Source organism: Carcharhinus amblyrhynchos, chromosome 3 (genome assembly GCF_965287045.1).
Source record: "Carcharhinus amblyrhynchos chromosome 3, sCarAmb.v2.hapA, whole genome shotgun sequence".
NCBI classification, from domain to species: domain Eukaryota; kingdom Metazoa; phylum Chordata; class Chondrichthyes; order Carcharhiniformes; family Carcharhinidae; genus Carcharhinus; species Carcharhinus amblyrhynchos.
In genome coordinates, this window is record NC_137326.1 from 63,226,508 (window position 1) to 63,250,690 (window position 24,183).

Below are 24,183 nucleotides of genomic sequence, written 5' to 3' on the forward strand. Positions count from 1 at the left end.
CCAAAATGCATCACCTAGCATTTATCTAAATTAAACTCCATCTGCCATTCGTCAGCCCACTGGCCCAATTAATCAATCTGAGATGGCCTTCTTCACTATCCACTATGCCACCAATCTTGGTGTCATCTGCAAAATTACTAACCATGCCTCCTATATTCTCATTCAAATCATTAATATAAATGACAAATAACAGTGGACCCAGCACTGATCACTGAGGCACAAGTCTCCAGTTTGAAAACCAACCATCGACAACGACCCTCTGGTTTCTTTCATCAAGCCAGTTTTTTATCCAGCTATCTCACCTGGATCCTGTGATATTTAACTTTATGCAACAACCTACCATGTGGCACCTTGTCAAAGAACTCCCAACATAGAACAGTACAGCACAGTACAGGCCCTTCGGCCCTTGATGTTGTGCTGAGCTTTGTCCAAAACCAAGATCAAGCTATCCTACTCCCTATCATTCTTGTGTGCTCTGTGTGTCTATCTAGTAACCGCTTGAACGTTCCTAAAGTGTCCGACTCCACTATCACAGCAGGCAGTCCATTCCACACCCCAACCACTCTGGGTAAAGAACCTATGTCAGACAACCCTCCTATATCTCACACCATGAACTTTATAGTTATGCCTCCTATTAACAGCTACATCCACCCGAGGAAACAGTCTCTGAACGTCCACTCCATCAATCCCCCTCATCATCTTATAAACCTCTATTAAGTCGCCTTTCATCTTTCTCTGCTCTAAAGAGAAAAGCCCTAGCTCCCTCAATCTTTCCTCATAAGACCTCCCCTCCAAACCAGGCAGCATCCTGGTAAATCTCCTCTGCACTCTCTCCAATGCTTCCACATCCTTCTTATAGTGAGGTGACCAGAACTGAACACAATATTTCAAATGTGGTCTCACCAAGGTCCTGTACAGTTGCAGCATAACCCCGAGGCTCTTAAACTCAAACCCCCGTTAATAAATGCTAATGCACTATAGGCCTTCTTCACGGCTCTATTCACCTTAAGTGACAACCTTCTGTGGATATGAACCCTAAGATCTCTCTGTTCCTCCACATTCCTCAGAACCCTGCTGTTCACCCTGTAATCCGCATTCAAATTTGCCCTACCAAAATAAATCTCCTCACACTTGTCAGGGTTAAACTCCATCTGCCACTTTTTGGCCCAGCTCTGCATCCTGTCAATGTCTTTCCTTATGTCAATTTCCTCATGAACTTTATTGTCACACTCCTTGAATGTCATACCATTGTCCTCATTCTCTTGAGTGAAGACAGATAAGAACACAAGAACATAAGAAATAGGAGCAGGAGTAGGCCATCTAGCCCTTGGAGCCTGCCTCACCATTCAATAAGATCATGGCTGATCTGAAGTGGATCAGTTCCACTTTCCCGCCCTCTCCCCATAACCCTTAATCCCCTTGTCTATCAGAAATCTATCTATCCATGACTTAAACATATTCAACGAGGTAGCCTCCACCACTTCAATGGGCAGAGAATTCCGGAGATCCACCACCCTTTGAGTGAAGAAGTTCCTCCTCAACTCTCTTCTTAACTGCCCCCCCCCGCCCAATTTTGAGGCTGTGCCCTCTAGTTCTGGTTTCCTTTCTAAGCAGAAAGAATCTCTCTACCTTTACCCTATCTAGCCCCTTCATTATCTTGTAGGTCTCTATAAGATCCCCCCTCAGCCTTCTAAACTCCAACGAGTACAGGCCCAGTCTATTCAATCTCTCATAAGTTAACCCCCTCATAACAAAAAACAAAGAACAACCCAGCACGGGAAACAGGCCCTTCGGCCCAACGAGCCCGCGCCGCCATTTCAACAAAGCATTTTCGTACACCTACCCTGCCCCGTGTGTATGTGAATGGTACCCCTAATGTAGCCAGATTCAGGGGAGAATAGTGTAGGGTCAATTTGGTACACCAGTCAGCCTAAGAGCACATCTTTGGGGTGTGGGAGGAAACCGGAGCGCCCGGAGGAAACCCACGCAACCACAGGGAGAATGCGCAAACTCCCACAGACACAGGCCCAAATCCATGTACCTGCACAGCTAGCAGTGATAGTCACTGAGCTGTTGTGGTGCCCGTCTGCTGGTCCAGGATTAAGCACACACAACGACACGAAGTACTAGGCCACTCTCGAAACCTCCAAGAGCAGCCCACGCATGACCCACCGTGTGCATGCCCCTCGTTTGACAACAAGGTGGACCAACACCTGCGGATTAAAAGAGACAAAACATTAACATGTAATGTTACATTTCCAGTGTCGTCCTGAGGCTCTGACCCTTTTTAATACCGTCTACTATAACCTTCCATCCCTGTTCCGCTCATGTGTCTATCTAAGTAAACCTTAAACAAGTCCAATGTGCCTGCCTCCACCACCTTACTTGGTAGCGCGTTCCATACCCCCACGACCCTCTGCGTGAAAAACCTTCCTCTAGTATCCAAATTATACTTCTCCCTCCTCACCCTTAGATTGTGACCTCTCATAATAGTTGTCCCCAATCTAGGGAAAAGCCTGCCACTGTTGACTGTATCTATTCCCTTCATTATTTTATACACCTCTATCAGATCCCCCCTTAATCTCCGTCTTTCTAAGGCGAAGAGCCCCAGTTTTTCCAATCTTTCCTCGTAACTCAGTCCTTCCATACCAGGCAGCATCCTGGTAAACCTCCTCTGCAATCTCTCCAGGGTCTCCACGTCCTTCCGGTAGTAAGGTGACCAGAACTGGACACAGTACTCCAAGTGCGGTCTAACCAATGTTCTGTACAACTGAAGCATTAGACGGCAGCTCTTATACTCTATACCCCTTCCTATAAAGGCTAGCATTCCGTAAGCTTTCTTCACAACCTTCTCTACCTGTGTTGACACCTTCAGAGACTTGTGCACCTGCACTCCCAGGTCCCTCTGTATTTCTGTACTCTTAATCGGTCTACATTTTATCATGTAACTCCTCCCTGCATTATTCCTTCCAAAATGCATCACCTCGCATTTGTCAGGATTAAATTCCATCTGCCATCTATCTGCCCAATATACCAACCTATCTATATCCAGTTGTGTCACCTGACAATCTTTCTCAGTATCCGCCAATCCTGCCATCTTGGTGTCATCTGCAAACTTGCTGATCACACCACGTATGCCCTCTTCCAAGTCATTTATATATATTACAAAGAGGAGAAGTCCCAGTACTGAGCCCTGCGGCACACCACTGGTGACTGACTTCCAGTAAAAAGTCTGACAACACCAGGTTTTAGTCCAACCTATTTATTTGATAATATACTCGCAAGCTTTCGGGTTAGCCCCTTTGTCAGGTGACGAAGGGGCTAACCCGAAAGCTTAAGGGGCTAACCCGAAAGCTTGCGAGTATATTATCAAATAAATAGGTTGGACTAAAACCTGGTGTTGTCAGACTTTTTACTGTGTTTACACCAGTCCAACGCCGGCATACCCACATCATGACTGACTTCCAGCCAGAAAAGGGCCCTTCTGCTACTACTCTCTATCTCCTATTGCCCAGCCAGTTTTCAATCCATCTAGCTACCTGTCCTTCTATCCCATGTGCCTTAACCTTTTCTACCAGCCTACCGTGAGGGACTTTGTCAAACGCCTTACTGAAATCCATATAGATGACATCAACGGTTAGCCCATCGTCAACCATTTTTGTCACCTCCTCGAAGAATTCTACCAGATTCGTAAGGCAAGACCTCCCCTGAACAAAGCCATGCTGCGTATCCCTAATCAGATTGCAACGCTCCAAATGCTTATACATCCTATCCCTAAGAATTTTTTCCAATAATTTTCCTACCACTGGGGCGGTCTTTGGACCAGGACTATTCTTCTTCTTCCTCTTCTTCCTCTTAACAGTTGTCCACCCACCCTGTTCCTCAGCCCCTGGGACCTCCACTTGTTCATGGTTCCTAGCTATTAACTCCTCATTCTCCCTGACCAGAAATGCATCCTCTAAACACACCTCTAGTTGCCTGACCCGGGCCCTCAAGCGCTGCAGCTCTAAACACTTGATGCAGATGTGGGCCTTCAGGAGACGTGATGCCTCCAAGAACATGTGGTACCTAACACAGCTAACGCTCCTCCCCATAGCCCCTGCCATGTCCCAACCTCACTTGGATTTGTATGTGCCGAAATGGCACACGGGAAAGATAGAAACTGCAACTCATCTTGCCTAAGCCTGCTCTCGCCTAAGCCCAGCGAGCCAAAGCCCTTATACCTCTCACTCAGCTCCCACTCACTCCGCTGCCCGCTGTCTATCACTGCCTTCTTTTTATACACCCCGCTCTCCCTTCCCGACGAGCTCCTCGCCTAACTTCCGGTACAGAAGTAAAAAGTACTCACAGAAACCCCGCGAACCGGAAATGCAGTCAAAAAGCGTTTAAAGTAAATCCAACACTCACCAAAGCCACCAGGTACACTGCTTCGGAGAACAGTGAGGTGGATCCACGGGTGAGTATCAGATTTATACCCCCCGCTCTCCCTTCCTGACTAGCCCCTCGCCTAACTTCCGGTACGGAAGTGAAAAGTACTCACAGAAACCCCGCGAACCAGAAATGCAGTCAAAAAGCATTTAAAGTAAATCCAACACTCACCAAAGCCACCAGGTACACTGCTCCGGAGAACATCTCTGGTATCAGCCTGGTGAACCTTCTCTGTACTCCCTCCAAGGCCAATGTATCCTTTCGCAAATAAGGGGACCAAAACTACACACAGTACTCCAATTGCGGCCTCACCAGCACCTTGTACAGTTGCAGCGAGACCTCCCTGCTTTTATATTCTATCCCCCTCGCTATAAAGGTCAACATTCCATTTGCCTTCTTGATCACCTGCTGCACCTGCAGACTGGGTTTTTGCGATTTGTGCAGAAGGACCCCCAGGTCCCTCTGCACAGTAGCATGCTGCAGCTTTTCACCCTTTAAATAATATTCCTTCCTACTATTACTTCTACCAAAGTGGATAACTTCACATTTGGTAACATTATACTCCATCTGCCAGGTTCTCACCCACTCAGCCTATCCAGATCTCTCTGCAGACTTTCCGCGTCCTCCACGCAATTCAGTTTTCCACTCATCTTCATGTCACCAGCAAATTTTGTTCCCCTACACTCAGCCCCCTCCTCCAGATCGTCTATGTGTATGGTAAACAGCTGAGGCCCCAGCACTGATCCCTGCGGCACTCCACTAGTCACCAACCGCCAACCAGAAAAGCACCCATTGATTCCAACTCTCTGCTTCCTGTCAGATAACCAATCCTCAATCTACGCTAACACTTTACCCCCAACTCCATGTACCCTAACCTTCTGCAGCAACCTTTTGTGAGACACCTTATTGAACGCCTTCTGGAAATCTAAAAACACTACATCTACCGGTTCCCCTCTGTCAACCGCACGAGTCACATCTTCATAAAAATCCAGTAACTTCGTTAAACATGACTTCCCCTTCACGAATCCATGCTGCGTCTGTTTGATCGAACTGTTCTTTTCTAGGTGTCCTGTTATTTCTTCTTTGATTGATTCTAGCATTTTTCCAACTACAGACATTAAGCCAACCGGCCTGTAGTTCCCTGCCTTTTCTCTGCTACCTTTTTTTAAACAGCGGCGTAACAGTAGCTGTTTTCCAATCTGCTGGCACTTCGCCAGAGTCCAGTGAATTTTGATATATAATTACTAAGGCATCTGCTATTACTTCTGCCATTTCTTTTAGAACCCTGGGATACATTCCATCCGGTCCCAGGGACTTGTCTACCTTCAGTCCCGTTAGTCTATCAAGCAGTACCTCTCTAGTAACAGTAATTGTATTAAGGACCTCATCTCCTACCAACCCTCTATCTTTAATATTCAGTAAGTTATTTGTGTCCTCCTCCGTGAAGACCGACACAAAAAACTTATTTAAAGTCTCAGCCATTTCCTCGTTTCCCACCGTTAAATCCCCCGTCTCGTCCTCCAAGGGTCCAACATTCACTCTAGCCGGTCTCTTCTTTTATATATTTGTAAAAACTTTCACTTTTTTTTATATTTAGAGCTAGTTTAGTTTCATACTCTATCTTTCCTTTCTTTATCGCGTACTTAGTCATTCTTTGTTGTTTTCTAAATCTTTCCCAATCTTCTAATTCCCCACTATTTTTAGCCACTCTGTACGCATCTTTTAGCCGCTCTGTATGCATGTGAAGTATTCATTCAACACTCTCCCAGTCCAAAGATGTGTGGGTTAGGTTGATTGGACATGATAAAGTTGCCCCTTAGTATGCTAAGATGCTTAGGCTCGAGGGATTAGTGCGTAATAATATGTAGGGATGTTGGGGTATGGCCTGGGTGGGATTGTGGTCGGTGCAGACTCGATGGGCCAAAGGGCCTCTTTCTGCACTGTAGGGTTCTATGATTCAATGACCTCTGGTTCTACCCACAGATTGCCCTCTTTGACTGTTATGGACTCCACTCTTTCCCTGGCTGTCATCTTCACATTGATATACTTATAGAATATTTTGGGGTTTTCCCTACTGTAATCAGCCAGAGCTTTCTCATACCCCCTCTTTGCATTCCTAATTGCTTTTAAGCTCCACCCTGCACTTTCTATACCACTAATGCCTCCACTGTACTTCTTGAAAGCCTTTCTTTTCCTTCTCGTTGTACCCTGAATATCTCTGGTCACCCATGGTTCTCTGGGCTTGTTTTTACAACCTATTACCCTGGAGGGAAGATGCTGGGCTTGCACCCTTCCCATTTCCTTTTTGAATGCTCCCACTGCTCTTCTGTAGGTTTTCCCATTAGCAACAGTTTCCAGCCTAGCTTAGTCAGAACCTGTTGTATTTTGTTAAAATAGCTGACCCCCAACCCAGAACTTTTTTTGCAAAGCTTGTCCAAGCTTTAATTGTATCACGTTATGATCGCTATCAATAAAATGTTGCCCCACCACCACCTCAAACACTGTCTGACTTCATTCCCCAGAAATTAGGTTCAGCGCAGCTCTTTCCCTTGTCAGAGCCTCTACATATTGATTTTAAAAAGTTGTCGTGTACACATTTCCAGAAATCTACTCCATTCAAGTCCTTAACACTAGGTACATCCCAGTCAATGTTGGTATTCCAAACATTTAATAGTTTCTCATCATCTAGAAAATATTCTGATTTTCGATTCTTCCACTCAAACTAGAGAGCCCCTCATTTCCCACATTATATTCCATCTACCTCCTTGATCACTCTCTAAGCTATCTATTTTTTTGGCACATTCATTGGTGGGGATTTTCCAGCCCCTCCACAGCAGAATCTCTGGCAATAGAGGTGGCTCACCATTGGTTGTTGGCAGGACTTTACGGTTCCGCCGAAGTTAATGATCTTGTTCGACTGGGGTCCTCAGAGGGTGACCTTCAGTGTGACAGGAAGATCCCACCAGTGGGTAGGGTTGTGTTTTCTTCACAACTTACTTTCCTACCTAGCTTTATATCATCAGCAAACATCCATCCATTACACTGGTCTCTTTACCTAAGTCAACCTTTCGTGACACAGCCTGCCAACCTGAAAATGACCCATTTATTCCACTCATTGTTCTCTGTCCTTTAATCAATTCTCTATCCATGCTAATAAATACATATATGTTACCTCCCAGTTTTGTCAACCTTTATATTGCAAAACAAGTTTTTGTATGACACCTGAATGAATGCCTTCCAGAAATCAAATATCTGGTATCTATCGCTTCCCTTTAACCACACAACTGGTTACATCCTCAAAAACTTCTAATTGATTTGTAAAACATGATTTCCCTTTTTTCAGACCATGTTGACTCTAGATAATATAATTGTGATTTTCTGATGTCCTGTTTTCCTTCCTTATTAATGGATTAAGTAATTATGAATTTACAATATTATAAAAACCCAGTTACACCTCATTCACAGGGATTAATCTTTTTGAGGATTTTTATGGTGGGACCCAAATTGGACCATAGAATCCCAACAATGCAGAAAAGGCCATTTGGCCCATTGAGTCAGCACCGACTCCCTGACAGAGCATTTTACACAGACCCTCTCCCCTCCCTATCCCTGTAATCCCACACATATTTCCCATGGCCAATCCATCTAATCTGCACATCTTGTGTTTTTAGCGGTTCGTTGATTTGATTTTGACTCATTGTTGCATGCATCTGGATACAGTGAAAAATATTGTTCCTTCCGTGCTATACAGACAAAGCATGCCATACGTAGAATATATAGGGAAGAATGAAAGGAGAGTATGCGGAATATAATGTTACAGTCATAGCTAGGGTATAGAGAAAGATCAACTTTATAAAAAAGATCTATTCAAAAGTCTGAAAGCAGGGAAAAAGCTGTTCTTGAGTCGGTTAGTACGAGACCTCAGACTTTAGATCTTTTTTCCCAATGGAAGAAGGGGGAAGAGAGTAAGTCCGGGCAATGTGGAGTCCATTAATTATACTGGCTGTTTTTCCAAGGCAGCAATTTCCAACTGAATGCAGTCTGGAGGGACCTCAACAGCGCCTTCTACAGAGGCACATAGGTGGATTTTAATTGAGATATCTGGGGTCCTGTCTGCCATCTGAACAGCAAATGAGAGAATAGTGCCTTTTTGGGAAGGCCTGCGAACCCACAAACCAATTTGATAGGGGTGAGCTTTCCTCTGGAATCAAGACAACTCATGTAGTGGGGAATTCTGTTTCAGTGACTGGATTATGTTAGATATACTGAAAAGTAATTCTGGTAAATAACTTTTGCAAAGGTAAATGAAATTCACATTTAAAACGTAATAAATTTATTTCCAAAACTAGTTTTGTTATAAACATGCAAACAATACAAAAAACAAAATACATACATTAGACAACTACAGTACTTTGGGCGAAGAGGGATCTGGTGATTCAGTCTTGAGTTTTGTCCGCAGATCTTGACTTTTGTGCCAAAAACTTGAGCAATTATACAATTCAGTTATCTTAGATACAGCTTAGCAATTAGTGTCAAGGATGTCTCAGAGCAGCTGCACGACATCCTGAAGGGGGATGGTGAACAGCCAGTGGTGGCAGTACACATTGGTACAAATGACATAGGTAAAAAAAGGAATGAGGTCCTAAAAGCAGAATATCGGGAGCTCGGAAGCAAGCTGAAAAGTAAGACCTCCAAAGTGGTGATGTCAGGATTATGACCTGTGCCATTTGCTAGTCAGAGTAGACTAGCAGGCTATATAGGATGAATACATGGCTGAAAGATTGTGAGGGGGAAAGTTTCAGCTTCCTAGGGCATTGGGGCCAGTTTTGGGGGAGGTGCGATCTATACAAACTAGATGGGTTTCACCTGGGCAGGATTGCAACTGATGTCCTTGGTGGAGCACTTGCTAGAGTAGTTGGGGAAGGTTTAAACTAATATGACAGGTAAATGGGAACCTTTACAAGAATTCAGAGCAGGGGACTTAAGAATAAGAGAAAATGACAGTATGGAGAATAAGGAAAGTGATGGGCAGTGAAATCAATGGTCAGAGTCTGATTAGGACCGAGTAAACATCGTAGGAAAGGGAAAATAAACGTTAAAAGTGCTCACCTTAAAGCTTTTTTACCTGAATTACTTCGGAGCACTTGAAACAAAATGCATGAATTAGTTGCATAGATAGATTTAAAGGGGTATGATATAGTTGGCATTACGGAGATGTGGCTCCAAGGTGACCAAAGATGGGAACTAAACGTTGAGGGCTATTCAATGTTTAAAAAGGACAGACAGAAAGGAAAAGGTGGTTGAGTTGCATTGTTGATTAAAGATGATATTGATACAATATTGAGGAAGGATATTAGTATAGATCATGTGGAACCTGAATAGGTTGAGTTAAAAAAACCACAAGGGGCAAAAATAAATTGGTTCGGGTGATATACAGACCATCAAACTGTAGCAGTAATGTTGGGAAAAGCATTAGACAGGAAATCAGATGCAGAGATGGACTGGAGACTATTACTGCAAAGAAAGATAGTAGACAGACAATTTCAGACATTTAAAGAGTGAAGAGGTGAACTCTGTAAATTGTTTATCCCAGTCTGGCACGAGAGTGGTAAGTGAACTGTGGCCAAACCATGCCCTACAAGGGAAATTAGAGATAGTATCAGATTCAAGGAAGAAGCATACAAATTGACAAGAGAAACAATAGGCCTGAGGATTGGGAGCAGTTTAAAATTCAGCAAAGGAGGACCAAGGGATTGATTAAGAAGGGAAAAATAAGAGTATGAAAGTTAGCTAGTGGGGGACATTAAAACAGTAAAAGTTTCTGCAGGTATATGAAGAGAAAGAGGTCCGTTGTTTAAGAAAGGCTCAAAAAGTAATCCAGGAAATTATAGGCTGGTAAGTTTGACGCCAGTAGTAGGTAAATTATTGAAAAGAGTACTGAGAGAGAGGATCTACAAATACTTGGATGGACAGGGACTTATTAAGGAGAGTCACCATGGCTTTGTGCCTGGTAGGTCATGTTTAACCAATTTATTAGAGTTTTTCAAGGAGGTTACCAGAAACATGGATGAAGGGAAGGCAGTGGATGTTGTCTACATGGGCTTCAGTAAGGCCTTTGACAAGGTCCCGCTTGGGAGATTAGTTAGCAAGGTTCAGTCGCTAGGTATACATGGAGAGGTAGTAAATTGTATTAGACATTGGCTCAATGGAAGAAGCCAGAGAGTGGTAGTGAAGGATTACTTCTCTGAGTGGAGGCCAGTGACTAGTGGTGTGCCACAGGGATCAGTGCTGGATCCATTGTTATTTGTCAGCTATATCGATGATCTGGATGATAATGTGGTAAATTGGATCTGCAAATTTGATGCTGATACAAAGATTGGAGGTGTAGTGGACAGTGAGGAAGATTTTCAAAGCTTTCAGAGGGATTTGGACCCGCTAGAAAAATGGGCTGAAAAATGGCAGATGGAGTTTAAGATGTGGATATGCCGGCATTGGACTGGGGTAAACACAGTAAAAAGTCTGACAACACCAGGTTTTAGTTCAACCGATTTTATTTGATAGTAAACTCACTAGCTTTCGAGGGGATCCCCTCGAAAGCTAGTGAGTTTACTATCAAATAAATCGGTTGGACCAAAACCTGGTGTTGTCAGACTTTTTATGATGGAGCTTAATGCAGACAGGTGAGGTATTGCGCTTTGGAAGGACAAACCAAGGTAGAATGTGCAAGGTAAATGGTAGGACACTGAGGAGTGCAGTAGAACAGAAGGATCTGGGAATACAGATACATAACTCCCTAAAAGTGGCGTCACAGGTAGATAGGGTCGTAAAGAGTGTTTTTGGAACATTGGCCTTTATAAATCAAAGTATTGAGTATAAGAGTTGGAATGTTATGGCGAGGTTGTATAAGACATTTGGTGAGGCCAAATTTAGAGTATTGTGTGCAGTTTTGGTCACCTAATTACAGGAAGAATATTAATAAGGTTGAAAGAGTGCAGAGAAGGTTTACAAGGATGTTGCTGGGACTTGAGAAACTGAGTTACAGAGAAGGTTGAATAGGTTAGGACTTTATTCCCTGGAGCATAGAAGAATGAGGGGAAATTTGATAGAGGTGTATAAAATTATGATGGGTATAGATAGAGCGAATGTAAGCAGGCTTTTTCCACTGAGGCTGGGGGAGAAAAAAACTAGAGGACATGGGTTAAGGGTAAAGGGGGAAAAGTTTAAAGGGAATATTGGGGGGGGCTTCTTCACATAGAGTGGTGGGAGTGTGGAATGAGCTGCCAGTTGAAGTGGTAAATGCAGGCTCACTTTTAACATTTAAGAAAAACTCGGACAGGTACATGGATGAGAGGGGTGTGGAGGTATATGGTCCAGGTGCAGGTCAGTGGGACGAGGCAGAAAAATGGTTTGGCACAGCCAAAAAGGGCCAAAAGGCCTGTTTCTGAGCTGTAATGTTCTATGATTCTAGGTACAGCAGGCAGTAGAGAAGGCAAATGGTATGTTAGCCATAGCGAGAAGATTGGAGTATAGGGATAGGGATGTTTTGCTGTAATTGTACAGGGCGTTGATGAGGCCACATCTGGAGTATTGTGTGCAGTTTTGGTGTCCTTATCTGAGGAAGGATGTCCTTGCCAAAGTAGAGTATAAAAAAGGTTTACAATGCTGATTCCTGGGATGGCAGGTCTGTCATATGGGGAGAGGCGAAGTGAGTTAAGATTATATACATTGGAGTTTAAAGAGTGAAAAGGGATCTCATAGAAACTTATAAAATTCTAACAGGGTTAGACATGGAGGATTCAGAAAGAATGTTCCCAATGGTGGAGAAGCCCACAACTAGGGAGTCATAGTTTGAGGATAAAGGGTAAACCATTTCAAACCGAAGTGTGGACAGATTTCTTCAGAGGGCCGTGAATTTGTGGAATTCACTATCACAGAAAGTAGTTGAGGCTAAAACATTGTCTGATTTCAAGGAGAAATGGGGGGGATCAGGATATTGAATTCGATGATCAGCCATGATGAAAATGAATAATGGAGCAGGCTCGAAGGACTGAATGGCCTACTCCTACTTCTAGTATCTGTTTTTCTATGCAGGAAAAACTCTGCCAAAATCCCAATTGTGGAGTGGCCCAGGCTACGGATGAGTAATAGTATGGTGTTGGAGTCACCAGATGCAGATGGTTTGACAACAAAGGTAGAAGTTGGCTTTCAGTGGACCCTCTTCCCTGTTCCCAATGTTGAGTCTCTCAATGAGGCACTGAGTTCTTTTGATTCAGGGACCCCTGCCATCACCACCTGAGATGACAAGCTGGTCATTTGATTAATCTGCCTGCAGCTGGATTAACAACAATGGTGACATGATGAGGCCCTTAAGTGGTAATTAATTGACCACTTAACACCCTCAATAGTCAGCAAGGCAGGAAGGTCAACCATAGGTCATTCTGCCCAGCATTTAACTCTAACAGAGACGGAATGGGTGTGGCGTTCCAGTATCTCACTGTTCTGGTATATCACGGTCCCACCTAATTAAATGCCCTTTCCACCTCCAAGCTCACCACTAGTGAGAGCAGAAGATTCTTCTAATTTCCATATTGAACTGCATCTTTCAAAGCTCCAGACATTGCTATCAGAGGAATAATTAGGGTGACCACTGACAGTTTCATCATTTCTTCTGTAATACCTGGACCAAATTACTTGTTTAAAATTTCTGCTGTTTCCTTCTTCCACAGTACAGTTTCTTCTGCTTCTGCCTCTGAGGAATCAACAATTATTTCCTGCGCTCTTCTTTCTTTCTTATATTTATAGAAATTCTTTCAATTTGTAATTTGATATTTGGTGCAACTTTATTTCCATAATATATTTTTTACCTGTTGAATTTTTGGTTATCATTTGCTGGTTTCTACAGCTCTCCCAACCCTCCGGCTTATTCTTGCTCTTGGCAATATTATAAGCCTCCTTTTTTCATCTGATGCTTTCCTTAACATCTTTTGTTTAGGCATGGAAGGGTTGCATTCCCTATATTTTGGGGCTTTGAATGCCATGTAGCAAGGAAAAACTGAAAAGTAAAATGTTACTGATTTTTTTTTAATGAGTGCCATCCATAGACAATGGCTTGCTTGATATTCACTTATCAACAGAGATTGGATTTGGGAACCTGATACTGCACCCCCAGTGAAAGGAACAGTGCAGCAATTCATTTTTGATCTGCAACCAGGAGTGTGAGATCATCTAAAAAAGTGAATCACGACACTGAAAATTATAGGACCCATTAGCAGTTTTACAGATTTGTATGAATCCTTAATAAGAGACAGGATCATATGTGAAATGAGAGTCACACTTGAAAGAGAAAGATGCTGTTAAAAAGACTTAGATTGATCAAAATGACTGCAAAGGTGACACTAAATGTAAGAGGAAAGATTCATTCTGATTCACTGTTTGACTTTAATCCAGAACTGAAGGATAATGACAAGACAGTGCAGCAGAAGTTAAAATTGTAATTTCTTGAAATAGTACACCAGCTGCCAGTCCCTGTACACATGAAAATGATAGTCTTCAGAAACCTATATATGTGGCATGTCAGTCAGTCTGGCAGCTGAAAGTAATGTCTAAGTTACAAGTAAAATTCAACCTTTGACTTTGTCATGATAATAGAAAGAACAAGATAGGGAAAACAATTAGTTGAATTATTCTCTCTGCAACTCAGTGTTAATCCAAACTGTACCACATCACAACTGAGTATCTATGCAGCGAGGGTCATGAATTAAAAGTATCACCTGTTTAATTGTGACAGTTTACCATTGTGCAGTAGAAGCAAGATAATTCCATTTATAACATCTTTAGCCTTAAAAAGCTGGCAGATTCCTAGGTATGTCACAAATAGTTGTCCTGAAAGCAGACACTGAGCCAGGAAGGGAACAAATTCACATGGGTATATAAAAGCTTGATTAAAGTGATGGATCTTGAAGAGTTCAGAGATGTTGTGAAGAGCATTGGGGAGGGAGCGCAAAAGATGGGGTCAGGGGAACGAAATTTGATTTGATTTATTATTGTCACATGTATTGATATACAATGGAAAGTATTGTTTCTTGCATGCTCTACAGTCAAAGCATATCATTCATAGAGAAGGAAAGGAGAGAGTGCAGAATGTAGCACATCCTGGAGAGTGCTAGGATGTATAGAAAGATCAATTTAGTGTAAATTAGGTCCATTCAAAAGTCTGATAGCAGCAGGGAAGAAGCTATTCTTGAGTCGATTGGTATGGGACCTCAGACTTTTGTATCTTTTTCCCGACAGAAGAAAGTGGAAGAGAATATGCCTGGGGTGCGTGGGGTCCTTAATTATGCTAGCTGCTTTTCCGAGGTAGTGGGAAGCGTAGACATAGTCAGTGGATGGGAGGCTGGTTTGTGTGATGGATTGGGCTACGTTCACGACCTTTTGTGGTTTCTTGTGGTCTTGAGCAGAGTAGGAGCCAAGCCAAGCTGTGATACAACCAGAAAGAATGCTTTCTACGGTGCAACTGTAAAAGTTGGTGAGAGTCGTAGCTGACATGCCAAATTTCCTTAATCTTCTGAGAAGGTAGAGGCTTTGGTGGGTTTTTTTTTTAACTATAGTATCGATTTGGAGGGATGAGGACAGGTTGTTGGTGATCTGAAAACCTATAAACACGAAGCTCTTGACCATTTCTACTTCTTTCCCATTGACGTAGACAGGGGCATGTTCTCCACTATGCTTCCTGAAGTTGATGACAATCTCCTCAGTCTCATTCCTGGTACTCTATCTTCTCATTGTTTGCAATCCAACCTACTACAATGGTGTCATCAGCAAACTTGAAAATTGAGTTGAAGGGGAATTTGGCCACACAGTCACAGATGTATAAGGAGTATAGCAGAGGGCTGAGGATAACCTTGTGGGACACCGATGTTTACAATGATCGTGAGGACATGTTGTAAGCAGCGGATATCTCTGTCGATCTGTGGTTTTTGGTTGGGAAACACCATGGATTTGCTCCTTTGGCACACAGTCTTCTCCACACTTACTAATGAAGTCATTTATGGTAGTGGCATGCCCGTTCAGGCTGGTCAGAGTTTTTAAATACTTACCAGTTCACTGATTATAAGCAGTCATAAGAACATAAGAAATAGGAGCAGGAGTAGGCCATCTAGCCCTTCAAGCCTGCCCCGCCATTCAATAAGATCATGGCTGATCTGTCGTGGCTCAGTTCCACTTTCCCGCCCTCTCCCCATAACCCTTAATCCCCTTGCTTATCAAAAACCCATCAACCCGCGTCTTAAAAATATTTAGCGAGGCAGCCTCCACCACTTCAACGGGCAGAGAATTCCAGAGATTCACCACCCTTTGAGTGAAGAAGTCCCATAGGAGATAATCCGATTCCTCAGACCAACATTGCACGACTTTCTTTGATGGATTCTCCTGCTTCAGTTTTTGCTTGTAAGCTGGGAGCAGGGGCACAGTCTTGTGGTCTGATTTGCCAAAACATGGGCAGGTGATATAGCAGTAGGCATGTTTGACATTTGTATAGTAGTGGTCTAGGATGCTTGGGGCTTGGCGGAACAGGAGACGTGTTAGTAGTAACTTGGTAGTCCGCTCTTGAGCTTGACCTGATTTGAAGTCCCCAGCTACAATTAAAAAGGCACAGCCTTCAGGCAAGGGAAAGGAATGGACAAAAGATCAGGAACAAGAAGAACACAACATTGATGGCAGTACGTAGTAATATGGTGGGAGAAAGCCCTTGAGACATTTAGAGATGAAAATGAAGAATTTGATGGGACTATTGAGGTATTAAGAGCTAGTGTAGGTCAAAGAGGAAGGATGCTGAACAAGCAGGACCCAATGTAGGACAAAATGTAACAGTTTGGACAATTTGGAATTTATTGAGAATGGCACTCTGCAAAATGAAGTCTAGAGTTGATAGTGGTGTTCATTGCTGGCAGGACTGAAAAAAATGTGGAATTGGCATGGATGTTTAAAACTCATCTAAGTTGAATAGTGCATCGCGCTTAGGTTTGAACAAGTGGACAGGCAGTTGACCAATGAAGTTTATGGTGGGGGTGAAGCTGACCATTGGGTGGACCATGACTTAATGATAAAGTCACAAAACTGCAAATCCAGAGGTCCAGTCTAATATCCTGGCTAACCAATGTTCAAACCCCAAAATGGTCACCGCTGGAATTCAACTTCAGTTCATTAAATCTGAAGCAGACCATTTTAGTCTCCATCATATTCAGCTTGAAGCAGGAGAGGAATGGAAAGAGATGGTGGAAAGGTCAAACTGAGTGACACCTTGAACATAAAGAGGAGAAGTCACCGATGGATCTCTGGGGGATCTTGAAGGTGACGATGCAGGAAGAGGCATTACTGGAGATAGATTAACTGTATTCAGCCACGTTGAACTGAAACTGTAAAAGGTCAACCTCATGGGTTGAATGGAAAAGAGAAACGTTTGATAAGGGTATCAATTCAGCCTTGTTGAATGTTGTGGAAATCTTGAGGGTAGGGAGGGATAATGGAATCCTTGTTTATGACTCAGGTTTTTTTAATACAGTGAGGGAAGCAAAAGCTGGATTGGATAGATTCAAATTGGTGATGCACTTAATAAACAGAGTGACAGTAGTATAATTTTTAATTGTATGTTCATATTAGTTTGAGTTCACTGAATCACAAATATAGTACAATGAACCCTTTTATGTATTTGGCCTGTGCCAGTTTTAGTTCTTTGACATGAGCTGTTTTACATAATCTCATGAGAATTGCTTTTACATTTAAGTATTATGACTTTTTGACCATTTAGCTTTGACCCCATTACTCACATAAGTGCTAGTATGAACAATGTTAAGTGCTGCTATTGTAAATCTTATTAGAAAGCTCCAGCCCAAGATAAAGAACATCATAGAGGAAGCTATAAACTGTCAAAACTAAGACTTTCTGCCCTCTGACAAATTTATGACACTGCCCTGCACGAATAACTACTCAGGCACGTCCCAGAGGTTCCCATCTCCATCTTCCCAGCATTTCTCATTATTTTCTCTGTTTGTTACAGGGTGGTGATAGAGACGATGAAAACTCAGATGGGGAACAAATGAATCCTTTACAGTTGGAGTTTGTGGATGATCCAAACTTCAAGGTCAAAGTCAACTATTCCTATATGGCAGTGCAGATTCCAACGGACATCTACAAGGGCTGTGAGTATTACATAGAAGTTACAGGCCTTCAATTAATAATAATTTTTTTTGCTCCACACAAACCACATACCACATCAACATACCCCTTCTATTCTTTTCTCCCTAATGTACTTACCTAGCTCTCCCTTAAATGCATTTGTACTGCTTCCCTCATCTACTCCTTGTGGTAGCCAGTTTCACCATCTCACCACTTCCTGAGTAAGTGTCTTTTGAAATCCTCATTTGATTTATTAACAACTATTGTATGTTGATTCCCTGTTACTATCAAATGTTAATATATGACAGTACAACGGAGGATGAATTTCTGGAGTGTATACAGGATGGTTTTCTGAATCAATAAGGGTGCCAGCTATATTGGACTGGATTGTGTCATGAGAAAGGATCAGTTGGTAATCTAGTTATGAGAGAACCCCTGGGGATGAGTAACCATAATATGGTAGAGTTCTTTGTCAAGGTGGATAGTGACATAGTTGAGTCTGAGACCAAGGTCCTGAATCTCAAAAAGGTAATTAAGATGTTATGAGGCATGAATTGGCCATGATGGACTGGGAAACATTACTGAAAGGAAAGACAGTGGACAGACAATGGCAAACATTTAAAGAATGAATAGGTGAACTCCAGAAGTTGTTTATTCCTGTTTGGTGCAAGAGTGGTAAGGGAATTGTGGCTAAACCAGGGTTTACAAGGGAAATTAGAGGTAGTATCAGATTCAAGGAAGAAGCATACATATTAGCAAGAACAAGCGATAGGCCTGAGGATTGTGGGCAGTTTAAAATTCAGCGTAAGAGGACCAAGTGATTGATGAAAGGAAAAATAGAGCATGAAAGTAAGCTAGCAGGTAACATTAAAACCGACTGTAAATGTTTCTACAGATATCTAAAGAGACAAAGATTGACAAAAATGAATGTAGTCCCCTTATAATCAGAAATGGGAGAATTAATAATGGGGAATAAAGAAATGGCTGAGAAATTAAATTTATACTTTGCTTCAGTCCTCACAAAGGAAGATATGAATAATGTGCCAGAAGTGCTGAGAGAAATATGTTTTCATGAGGAGCTGAAGGAAATCAGCATTAATAGAAAATTGTTTTGAGGAAATTGATGAGATTGAAGAAGGATAAATTTCCAGGTCCTGATAAATCTTCATCCAGAGTAATTAAGGAAATGGCCCTGGAAATAGTAGATATGTTGGTGGTTATTTTCCAAAGTTCTTTGGAGCCTGGAATAGTTCCTACAGATTGGAGAGTAGCTAATGTAAGCTCGCTATTCAAAAAGGGAAGTAGAGGGAAAACAGGGAACTATAGACCAGTGAGCCTAACATCAGTACTGGGGAAGTTGCTAGAGTCTATTATCAAGGATTTCATAACCTGGCATTTGGAAGACAGTGGTTAGAATCAGACAAAGTCAGCATGGAAAATCAAAAACAAAAGGAAAATCATGTTTGACGAATCTAATGGAATTTTTTGAGGATGTAACTAGTAAAACTGACCGAGGAGAACCAGTAGATCAGTTTATTTACTTTCAGAAGGCTTTCAACAAGGTCTCACGTAACAGATTACTATGTAAAGTTAAAGTGCATGGGATTGCAGGTAATGTCTTGAGAAGGATAGAAAGTTAGTTAGCTGATATGAAGCAAAGAGTTGGCATAAATGGGTCTTTTTGTAATTGGCAGTCAGTGACCAGTGGGGTTCCACAGGGATCTGTGCTAGGACCCCAACTGTTCACATTATGTATTATGATTTGGAAGACGGAACTGAATGTATTATCTCCAAAGTTGCAGATGATTCGAAGTTGGATGGGAGGATGAGATGTGAGGATATAGAGATGCTTCAGCATGATTTAGACAGGCTGAGTGGGCATCTACATGGCATATGCAGTATAGTGTGGATAATTATGAGGTTATCCATTTTGGTAGCAATAATAGGAAGATAGGTTATTACTTGAATGGGTGTAAATTGAGAGAGGTAGATACTCAGCGAAACCTTGGAGCCCTCATACATAAGTCACTGAAGGTAAGTGCAGAGGTACAGTAGGCAGTAAAGAAGGCAAATGGTATGCTGGCCATAGTGAGAGGATTTGACTATAGGGATAGGGATGATTTGCTGTAATTGTATAGGGCATTGGTGAGGCCATACCTGGAGTACTGTGTACAGTTTTGGTGTTCTTATCTGAGGAAGGATGCCCTTGCTACAGAGGCAGTACAGCGAAGATTTACTAGGCTGATTCCAGAGATGGCAGTTCTGTCATATGAGGAGACAACTAAGTTGGTTAGGATTCTATTCACTAAAGTTTAGAAGAGTGAGAGGGGATCTCATAATGTTCCCAGTGGTGGAGGAGTCCAGAACTAGGGGTCATAATTTGAGGATAAGTAGTAAACCTTTTAGAACTGAGGTGAGGAGTAATTTCACCAAGACGATGGTGAATTCAGTACCAAAGAATGTAGTTGAGGTCAAAACATTGTCTCATTTCAAGAAGAAATTACATTTAGCTCTTGGGGCTAAAGAGACCAAGGGATATGAGAGGAAAGTGGGATCAGGATATTGAATTTGATGATCAGTCGTGATCAAGATGAATGGATGAACAGGCTTGAAGAGTTGAATGGCCTACTCCTGCTTCTAATTTCTATGAAGGACAAATGATACAGCAGCTTAACTGCATCTGGCAAGGTGGCACAATGGTTAGCACTTCTGCCTCACAGCGCCAGGGACCCTGTTTCGATTCCCAGCTTAGGTCACTGTTTGTGTGGAGTTTGCATGATCTCCCCATGTTTGCATGGATTGCATCTGGGTGCTCCAGTTTCCTCCCATAGTCCAAAAGACGGGCGAGTTAGGTGCATTGGCCATGCTAAATTCTCCCTCGGAGTACCCAAAGAGGCACTGGAGTGTGGCAACTAGGGGATTTTCACAGTAACTTCATTACAGTGTTAATGTAAGCCTTCTTATGACATTAATAAATAAATTTTAAACTTAGCAGAGCTACAAATCCCTTCCAACTGTGTCCATTTATACTCTCAAAGGTAGAGTCAAAAACCATTAGCTGTCTTCAATAAGGCAATTAGCTTAACAATGTAATTGCTGAAGCATGTCATTGATGATACATTGACACTTCCCACCAGGATATTTGACAGGTTTCTTTCCTGTCCGTACTTTGCACAGAAACATCTGGACTCAAAGATACCCAACCCCCAGTTAGACTTCCAACAACCTTCTTTTCTGCTTCTGAGCTTCATAATGGTAGTATAAAGGCTTCCAGGATCTTGCCTGTCCAAAACTCCTTAATGATACAGGAAAGGAAAGTCAATCCACTTTACATACACTTTCACAGCAGTGCATGCTGTGTTTTCAATTTGTCTTAACTACAAAAGCAATTACTTGGTTTATTGGATTTATTTATTGGATGCCAGTTTGATATTCTGGGAGGCAATGTCATCGGATGCATTGAACCTTCAAGTTGCATGATCAGAGAGGCTAAGACAGTCTGAAGGCAAAAACTATGAGAGATCTTGAGGTGGATTTAATAGGGCAGTGGGGTTCCCACCCCAGTCTCAAGAGAAAAACTCAGAGGTGAACCCCTCATCCCCATTCCATTGACATCAGACACTAGGAGGAGCAATAATTGGTTTAAGGCAGGATTTCTGCCCCCATTTGAGCACGAAATCTCACCTTGGAGAGCTGCCAACCAATCACTTGACTGACAGTTCTCTGGTCCCAGCAGCAGCACTGTGAATTGTCACCACTACTAGGACTAAAGCAATCCCCAATGCCAAGGAGTAAGCGCTGAAGTGAAAGGTAAGGGGAGTGGGAGGGATAACTAGCATGGCCCCAGCGACAGCCTGGCTAGGTGAATGTGGTCTGCAGTAGAGAAGTCAAGGGACAATAGAGAGCAAGGGGAGATAACCTGGGGGGAATGGTACCCTCCAATAAGTTCAGGGCCCCATTACGCAGGCAACTTGTCCTTCCTCAAAGGATACATGAATGACATTAGGCTCTCGTTCTGCCAGTTAAATCCCAGCAGCAACGGGGTGATACCCTTATATGGCCATTAATTAGCCACAAGAGCAGCAATTGGTCAATAGGGACGCTCTCCATTTCCCCTGCTGCTAATAAGCCATTGCAGGGGCAAGGGTTTGGTACATGGCATAAAACCCAGTTTCTTGTTCGGCTGTGACTACACGATAAAGAAGATTGTACATAATAGTTTAATATAGTATCGGCATATAATACCTATGCACGCATTGTGCACCTTCCTCAGTTACACAGTGTCAAATATCGTTTATATAGACACACGCGCACACTTTCTAAGATGCTTTCACTTACACATGCACGTCACGTGCACTCAATCACTGATGCATGTACACACTTTTACATTCTCATGAACGCACACTCGCGCATGCACATTCTCAAACTCTCTCATAGGTAATCTTACATGTGTGTGCATTCTCATACACACACACACACACACACATTCTTGCATGCATGAACATATGTGCATGCTCACATATGCGTTCACTCATGAACATGCACGCCACTCACGTACTGTTCACACACACTCATGCTCACACATGTATGACAACAGATACATTAGTGCGAGCACGTACACATGCACACACACACAATAATTTTGAGAATTCGAAATGGCGGTTTTTCAAAATGTTTTGTAGAAGAGATCTCAACACCTTTACACAATCTGTATGTGAGGGCAGGATTGGCCCTGTTTTGTTCATGTAGCTTGTATTGTAGGTTTTGTGGTTGGGCTTGATTTTCTTGCTAGGCGTATGCACATTGTAAACAGGGTTGTCTGTGCACAATTCATTGAAGGACAGGCAGGCATCAGGCTTCTAACACACTGAATTCCAGAACTGTGATAATGGAGCAGTTAATGGATAGCAGGTATTCTACCAGCGTCAGTAAACTGCTGATTGATCATCATCTCGGTGTAGTAATTATATTGACGGATGAACCCCTTTCAAATTAATTAACATATAAATTAAAAATGAAAGATGGGACTGCTGGAATTTACTGAGGGGCAATAATAGTAGATTTGTCATTGTCAGCGCCTTCACCTCCCACCACCCCCCAGCCACACCACATGTTCCCAATGATGGCAGATTCCACTTGTGTTGATTGCCCACACATTCCATGATAATTACTGCAATGAATCTCTGCAACACCAGAGCCTGCCAGCCTGCCTTTAGTTGTCTGTAAGCTGACATGAGATCGGCTCTCTGTATTTCATCTTTCTGAGTAACTAATACAGCTCAGAGCATAAGATGAGGATCCAATTGAAACTCTGCATACAAATCCCAGTCTGAGAACGTGCCTCACACTGAGCGATGGATGGTGATGTGAAGTTTTACAATATCCTTGCTGAAGGACACTAGCATCTCCATTATAGCTTCTCTTTGTGATAAGTTGGCTTAAAGGACTGGATTCAGTTTGCACAGAGTACACATACGCCATTACACAGAGCAAAACCAATGTATAGAGAGTCTACCTTACAGCCCCTTACACAGAAAGACTCCAATACACAGCCCCTTGAACAGAGAGACCAATAGATAGCCATTTACACAGACATTGATCATCATCTTGATGTAGTAATACACAGCCCCTTACAGAGAGAGAGACTGATACACAAACCATTATATGGTGAGAAGCTGAGGCACAGTCCATCCTGCTAACATGGTCCAACACATAGACCATTATACAGAGAAAACCTGATATTCAGTTGAATCCACTGCATCCAACCACAGCCAATACTCAGAGATTCTGGTTCCACAGGTGTGAGGCGAGTAGCATGATCTGCACCCACTTCCATGCCGATTCCTCCTTTACCAAGGTCCGAAAATGGTTGTGATAGGGACTGTGCCCAAAATGGGCGCAACAGTCATTTAAAAGTTTTTGCATGCATTTAAATTGACTTAATGAGCTGCACACCAACCTTATTGGCATTTCCCCTTTACCACCGCATTCACCAATCCAGATTTGATGCGAAACAGACATGCTTTACAAAAGTCCGATTCAGGCGCTCCAGCTAGTGAGGAGGGAAGAGCCGAAAGTCCGGTGGCTCCCTGCTTGAGATCGGCAGGGGGAAGGTGGGCCCAACAGCTCTCTGCTTGAGACCAGTGGAGGGGAGGAGGAAGGGGAAGGGGATGAGTCCATTGCACTCTATTTGTGATTAGTGAGGGGGTAGAGAGGGTGTCTTTTGCCACTCTGCCTGAGATCGGTGGGGGGAAGGTGGAAGAGGCTGCGATCGGTCTGGGTGGTGGGTGGGTGGGAGAAAAAGGGGTCAGTAATGTTTTGGGGGTGGGGCAATGTCTCCGGGGCCAGGGGAGACATTATCTGGCAGAGGAGCCACATTTTATCTTTTTTTCCTGTGCGTGTGCTGTTAGAGGCACTGATCGGAGCTACAGAATTTCTGGCACATTAAGCCTCGTCCACAGGTTTAAGCAGTGCAATTCGTAACTGCTGATAGTTTTTCAGGTAGAGTGCATACCTGAGAACAGGTCTAAAAGTCAGGTCTCAAACACTCCCTGTTTCAAGTCCACCATAAAATAGGGCCCA

The 24,183-nt window shown here is 42.8% G+C and overlaps 1 protein-coding gene across 1 annotated transcript in view; it reads left to right on the forward strand.

Annotated features, from left to right (window-relative positions):
• Positions 1–24,183, forward strand: part of cacna2d2a (calcium channel, voltage-dependent, alpha 2/delta subunit 2a) — an 855,812-nt gene that overhangs the window by 500,553 nt on the left and 331,076 nt on the right. The window contains exon 6 of the mRNA XM_080186111.1: positions 17,483–17,624. Coding sequence (XP_080042237.1) covers positions 17,483–17,624 — 142 coding nt within the window. The remainder of the gene's footprint in view (positions 1–17,482; positions 17,625–24,183) is intronic.